The following is a 7217-nucleotide window of genomic DNA, read 5'->3' as shown; positions in this document are numbered from 1 at the left end:
TGCTGGACGGAGCCGCACCAGGGCCGGGCACGGTGCAGGCGTCCGTTCGCCGGATGCACCCCAGCCCTCGCCAGCCGGCTCCCTCGAGCCGTCTTTTATCCCTCAGCGGAGATAAGGGGAGGAAGAGAGTCCGCTCAGACAGTCCCTTCTTCACTCCCTAGAAAAATCACCCCAACCAGTTCAACAGAGCCAGAAACATCTTTTAGATTTGGAAGCTGATCAAGTCTAGAAAGGGTTTAGCACATCTCCTTAATCGCAGGCACCCAAGACTGGGATGGGCAGCGATTTGCACATTCCTGGATTGTAACGCTGTCTCCGCAAACATTCCTAAAGCACATACATGATCTGTTGGCTGCCTCTGCGTCCTTCCTATCTGCAAGGATGACATCGTGTCTACTTATTTGTCTGCTGCTGACTTTATCACTATGCTATCACTGACCAGAAGCGAGGGGCACAAGCCAGAGAATATTGCAAATAGCTAATCTGCAGCAGGAGGGTAGCCCCCGACAGGGTTATGGCTGGCTTCCTTGCATCCGTTAGCTCATATGTGTCATCAAACAGGCACRATGGAAGAAAAGAGCACAACTCACTGCCGCTCAAAGGTGCTCGTATAACATATCAGGAGGTAACGGGGAAGAGCCCAGCTAGAACAGAATGGAAATAAACAGTAATGCAGCAAATACAGCTAGGGTCTTGGCGTGTTTTAATAAGCTCGTGTATTTAGCAGAGAGTGAGTAACGATTCTGGACAAAGCCCACAGGAACCTCGGGAGATTCTGCAGTATTCTGACACTAATCCTGTGACCTTTTCAGCAGCGAGCCTGAAAGGATCAGTAATTGACACAATTTGGTGTGTGGCAAAGCATGCTCACCATCCTGCAAGAAAAGGCCCTCCTTTCTATTTGCATGCAAAGAAAGAAAAAAACCTACACTCATTTATTTGAAAACACAGCTACAAAAACATGTATTACCATGTGTTCTTAAAAACAAAGGCCAGGCAGGTCCTTTGAACATCCACGTATCAGTGACATTAACAGTAGGGAGTAAATGCATCAGAATTAAGGCAGAGGGTTCCTCTAGCATTGATATAGGTTCACCTTAAGGAAATCTAGCTTTGATTATTAACTACAATGAAACAAAATACCTTCTGGGGAACATGAGTTTGCCATGTATTTTAAATGCAGAAAGAGAAGAAAAACCCGAATATACTCAAGACTGTATTCTGGGGCAGTTACTCCTGCAGCACAGATAGAAACAGAAGGCAGTTGTCTCCTAGGTCTCGCTGAGATGAAGGCTGAGGCAGAGAAACACAGCTGCTCGCAAGCATTACAGGGATCACAGCCTGGAAGTGTTCTTTGATCAAGGATTTCTTAGGCACAACCCTATTGATTGCAATCAGTTTAAACTAGCTCCAATAAGCCCTAGCAATCATGAGCAATTTTCTTTGAGCTTGCTCACTTGGCCTTAGCAGAGATGTCAGTTCACATGCATTGCCCCACTGGGAAATTCTGCACACTGAGGACCAAAGTTTAAAGCTAAGAACAAGCTTCTACTGAGATCATCTGGGATGGCTGGATCTTGAGGGTGGGATCCCTGCCTGAGGCCTTCATCTCAGGTGGTGCTGAGACAGAGCCTACGTAAGCTCTTGAAGCCTCAACTTCCATCAATGAAACTCATGAGACACAGCTATGGAAAGAATGTTTCCAGAATGTATAATGGGAGTTTTCAACCTGTATTGTTACCATGTGCAAGCTGAATCACTGCATGGGGTGAAAGTGATAGGCATGACTTAGAAAGCCAGATGCAGCCAGGTGCTAGCTAGAACAATCTTGATTTTTTTTTTGGTTGTTGTTGAATAGAGAGCCTAGCCCAAAGCCCATGATAGTCTTTCCATTGCAAACTTCCGATATAGGGGAGTGCCTGATGCATTCAGAAGATGCAGTTTGCATTCTAGTGAAGTAAGCTTTAACACCTGAAGCACACACATATGTGCTATCTGAGATTAAAATGTATACTAATTTACCTGTCTCACTGAAGAGGCCGAACTGCTTTCCAGTGCTACTGTAGCAGCTGGTACTAAAATAATTTTTAATGTCAGATCCTTGAATGACAGTGACAAAGAYCTTTTGATTCCCTGGCTGGCTGGGAGGAACTAAGAAATGGTTGTAACTGTTTTGCCTTTCTGCACCCAGCATCGGATGAGAATGGCATGCAATATGTAGTGCTAGTCAAAGGTTCAACAAGATACATCGACCATTGGCAGGGATGCTTCTTGCCTGTCGTGCTGCCGTGTCCTGTATACTTGCATGTGGTGCAGTTCACACGCTGAAGAAGCAATCAGCACAACTGAATACTATTTCAAACTTTGCTTCTCTGTTTCCCCTGCAGGGTTAGGAGGGTCATGAGTTCCTCTTCCACTTTCACAAAACTGGGACCTTCAGGACACCTTGACAGCAGCCAGGGAAAAGCAGCATACCTGCAAAGCCCGGTCCCTCTCTGTGCACAAATATTGCAAAACACAGCCCCCCAGGGTTACAAACCACAGGCAAGGCACAGTCTGTACTCAAACTGACAGGCATTAGCTAAAGGGATATAAGGAATGAGTAGCAGGGAAGGGGGAGAAAACAAAGAGGAAATGCCACATTCAGAGAATTCAGCATAAACTCTGAGCATATCCAAGCAAGAAAAAAAAATTCTGAACCCACTTGAATGTCAGCTGCTGAAGTGTTCTGGCTACTCTGCCGCTCTGCCTGCATGTTGCTATGCTTAATTTGCCCCGCTGGATTTGCAGCTCCTGTGAGTCACTGAGAGGAGCCATTGACTGGGAGAACTGATTTAGTGCAGCAGGAACCGGTGGCCTGGCAGGAGCTGCAGGAGAGGCCCAGCCTAAGGTGGGTAAACATCAGGAAAGGAAAGGCTATAGGGAACTACGACAGGGGAGGAGAGACAGAAGAAACACAGGGTAAAGGATGGATGAAGGAAAAAGAGAATGAGAAAGAGGAAATTAAACAGAGTACAAGAGTTGGTGCTGATTTTAATAAGAACCTTCCCCAAAATTCCTATGATTGCAAACTGCTGATGTTCTCTAATCCGGATTGGACACTTACTTTCACTGAAAGTAGCAGCACTYGGGGGAATATCTATACAGCACTTTACAACACTCCAAAATCCCCACGTGTAGCCATGAAAAACTAACAGTGGGTGAAGGGAAGATAAATCATTCATTTAATTTTTTCTTGATTTGGTTCTTTAGAAGTCCTTTTCCCTGGAGAGGCAAAGGCCTGTGGAAATGGTAGTATACACTGAGTAATTCTGGAGTACCTGCTGTACAAGCCAATTGCTCCAAACGCCTGCTTTGTATTAGCCAAGCTCTCAGCAGACTTCACCGTAGCAATAGCAATTGCCTAGGGCACAAAAAGCTACGAGCCACTAAAATACTCTTCATCGTATGAACAGTTGTGAGCACTACATGTTTTCCACCTCACTTAGAACAACAAAGGTTTGAAACTTTACATTATGTTATACTGAACACAATCTAAGAAAGGAAGATATTTCTTCCAAACTTTTCCCTGTTTCCCAAGGTACATTYGGGAGATGTAGACACAGCCCGGAACGTAAACTCTGGGTCACGGTTTGTAGCAGGGGAATGAACGCGTGCAGCAGAAGCGTATGAAAGGTTCACAGTCTAACTTGAACTTGAAAGTAACTCAGCTGATTTCAAGTGTTGTTAACTACTTGAAATTCAGGACAGGTTTGTTAAAAAGTGCTTCAAAGCTTTCAAAGTGACCTTTTTTGAGCAAATGTAGGTTCAGTTACAGTTTCCCATCAAAGTTGTGTGAACGTGTGGGTAAGACATGAAACCAAGTGAGAAAAGGTGCTATTCACTGCCTTTTCCTGTGGCATGTGCTAAATGTTGTGAAAGTCACAGATCAAAGGAAAATGCTCAGTGCATGTCCTTAAATTAGATGTAATTAAATAAACAAGTGTTTTGCATAAATCCCTGAAAAGCAAAGCTGCTCAATTTAACCACCCATTGGTATGTTAGCTCTTTCTGCTTTAACGCTTTCAAAATTTTCGTTAATAAAAATGCATTGCATCACAAAACTGCTCCTCTTGATCACAATGCCACTGTGTAAGGAGTCATCCTGAGCAAAAGTACCCATCAGAAAGTATCTCAAAAAGCTAACATTACCTTTTCAAAATTAAAGTATCCTAGAAAGAACATATACCTACAATAAATAAATAAATAGCTAAAGGGAAGCCTGGAGTACTGGGTAGCTCAGAGCCTGGAAACAGGAACAAGTCTTTCTCCTCCTCGTCACCAGCTGGGGCTTAGCCAAATCAGTAGGGATGGAAAGTTGTTACTACCGTTACTGGCAGCTATATAAGTTAGCTGGTGGTCCCTGTCCAACTCTTAATGGACATGTAAAATAACTCCTGTCACCAGAAATGGCACTAAATGGTATATATTGGCAGTCTCGGGGGATAGCTGCATGTAACTAAAGACTGAATTTCCCTTTCGACTATTGTCCTTTCTGGTCAAATTTTCAGGCATGTGAGTGAAGAAGAAAGCCACTACCTACTTCTGCATAGCACCTTCTGGGCAGAGAGGGCCCAGCGCTTTTACCCCATCGCTTTTCACGAACCACAAAACCACCATAAAATAAAAACCACCGTAAAATAACAACACGAGTCTAATTTACTTGAATGAAAAGAAAAACACGATAAGATCAAGTTGTGGGAAAAAACACGAGGTGACCCCTACGTCGACAGGGGCTGGGAGGCGCCGCGGCCCTGCGTGGGCGCTCGGCTCCCGGGCGGCTCCCGTCCCCCCGGAGCATCCCGCGGGCGGCGACGCGGCCGCGGCGCACGCGGGGCGGGACGGCTGCGTGCCATCCAGCACGGCAGGAGCTCGGGAGACGCAGCCCTTGGGGGGGCGGGGGACCCCCACCCCCCTTTGCCGCCGTTTTGGGGCCCGCAGCTGCTTTGCTGGTGCTCCTCTGCTTACGCAAGGCGAAGGGGGAGGAGGTGGCGGTGAGGGAGCGCTTTCCGCGGAGGATCAACAAAGATGGACTGTCTCCATCAGCCCCTGCTCCGTCCCCCGGGGCCGGGCCGGTGAGAAAAGATACCCGTCTGAGAAGCAAAACAAAGCGGTGAATGTTTTTGGCAACCCCGCTGGAAGGTGCCGGGCTGGCTGCAGACAGGGGCCGCATTATGCTGCGCCCCTTCTTGTGTCGCCCGGGCAGCGCGGGTCTCCGCGCCGCACGCCTCGGCCGCAGCCGCGCTCCGGGGGCGACCGCAAGCCCCCTTCTCCGCCGCCCCGCCAAGCTGCAACAAGGCTCCTTGTTATCCCTGCCGGTATTAAAATACACAGCAAAACACAACACATATACATGCACCCCCCCCTGCGGAGGTTTAGCACCGGGAGCAGCACTCACCGTGCAGCATGTGCGCAGCGCCCCATCAGTCACCACGAAACGAAACGCTCCTTGCTGTAACCCCTGCGGCGGCGGCGGCGGCCGGGGGCAGGCGACGGGGCGGCCGCGCTTCTCCGCGCGGAGCGGCGGGTCCCCCCGCGCGTCCTTCGCGGCCCGCACAGACACCGACTGCGCGGAAACGCTCCGCGGCCAGGCTACTCGGCTCCCCTCCTCTGCGCATCCCCTCCCGCTCCCCCTCCCCCCGCTGCTTTCTAGGGGCTCTGGAGAGTTTTGTAGAGTTTCTCCTCTGCTCTGAAGCTGCTCGTCCACCTTCCATCCTTGAAGGCAACCAAAAAAAAAAAAAAAAAAATATATATATATATATATAACGCCCAAACTTGTGTTAGGAACAATCAGCTCATTTGCAAAGAAAAATCCCTGGGACGGGGACTTATTGTAACGCCGTTGGGTAGCAGACTAAACTACTTTGCTTTTTTTTTTTTTTTTTTTTTTTTTTTTCCAATAAATGAGCAAACTACACTAAAACGCCAGTTGGCTCCTCCAGTGCAATTCTCCTAAATCATGATAGACAGATTGCGTGAAAAACAGGAATTCCAAAGAATTTCCTGCCCTGGGAACAGAAGTTAAGGCTATATTTAACAACATCTGAAGCTGTCAAGAATGCTTTGTGGTTGGATAACAGAGCAGAAAAATGTGAAAAATGCAGGCTACTGCTATACCAAATATGGAAATATTGTTACGTCTGGTGTCTAAATCACCATCTGGAAATACTTACAGCCATGAAAAGAAAAAACGCCACAACAGAAGCTTAAACTCTCCTCCCCAACCCCAATTCTTAAACTTCAAGAAGGAAATGCTACTCGAGTACGTCCAGCTTGAGAGAGGAATACTAAAAATTGATGATAAACAGGACAAAAGAGGGTTGCGTTTGCTGCAGGGCCCAGGATTTCCTGCAATTTTGTCACTGGCCTAAAAACTAGACACCTAAACACAGCTAGGACATGTGCAGGGCTGCCAGGCTTTATGGTAATGCAAGCAAATAACACCAAAATGTTGCTCTCTTAAACAATAGCACGGATGACAAAAGCCTGGATATTGCAGATTTTGTACGTGGAAAATATTTTATATATATATATATATATTCCTATATATAGTCCTATAAAACAGTAGCACTGTCATCTCTTTTAAATGTTCCTCTCCCTGGGGGAAGGTGATTTAGGTAGGTGTTTATTTTAATTGCTTATCACTGCGTGCTGGAGTGAAGGTCAGGGAGAGTTCGTTATTCCATGGACGCTTTTTTCCCTTGCCGGGTTCCTATGTGTCCTATAGGGTTCAACGGCGGAGAAGCATAAACACAACAGTTAAAAAGAAGGGAATCCGAGCTTCCAGGGGTAGCTTTAAACTCCTTGTTTTCCCAGGCGCGCGTTCCCGTTCGGGCGCGAGCGGGGCCGGCTGCCGGGGGCAGACACCTGCGCGGCGGCCGGCGGCTCCCCGGGGCCGCGCCCCGCAGCGCCCCGCAGCGCCGCTCGGCTCGGCACGGCCCGGCCCGGCCCGGCCGCAACATCCCGCTGTGCGGCCGCGTCCCAATATATGTGTATGTATATATATATATATATGTGTGTGTGCGTGCGTGTGTGCGCGCATCCCCCCTCCCTCCCTGCGCAGGAGCGTGCGATAGCGCTTCAAAGGGAGGCTTGCAGAAATCCCCGGAGCGCGCTGGAGAAGGACTTGCCCGAGAGCTGTGAGACCGGGGGGAGGAAGAAGGAGGGGAAGGAAAAGA

At 48.0% G+C, this 7217-nt stretch overlaps 1 protein-coding gene across 1 annotated transcript in view; it reads left to right on the top strand.

The window, feature by feature from the left end:
• The first annotated feature begins 514 nt into the window (after window positions 1-514).
• Window positions 515-7217, top strand: part of CYR61 (cysteine rich angiogenic inducer 61) — an 18479-nt gene continuing 11776 nt past the window's right edge. The window contains exon 1 of the mRNA XM_026057595.1: window positions 515-625. Within this exon, the coding sequence (XP_025913380.1) occupies window positions 515-625 (111 nt within the window). The remainder of the gene's footprint in view (window positions 626-7217) is intronic.

The sequence above is a fragment of the Apteryx rowi genome, unplaced genomic scaffold (genome assembly GCF_003343035.1).
Source record: "Apteryx rowi isolate R43461 unplaced genomic scaffold, aptRow1 scaffold_14, whole genome shotgun sequence".
NCBI classification, from domain to species: Eukaryota; Metazoa; Chordata; class Aves; order Apterygiformes; family Apterygidae; genus Apteryx; species Apteryx rowi.
This window is presented reverse-complemented; position numbering and strand designations above follow the sequence as displayed.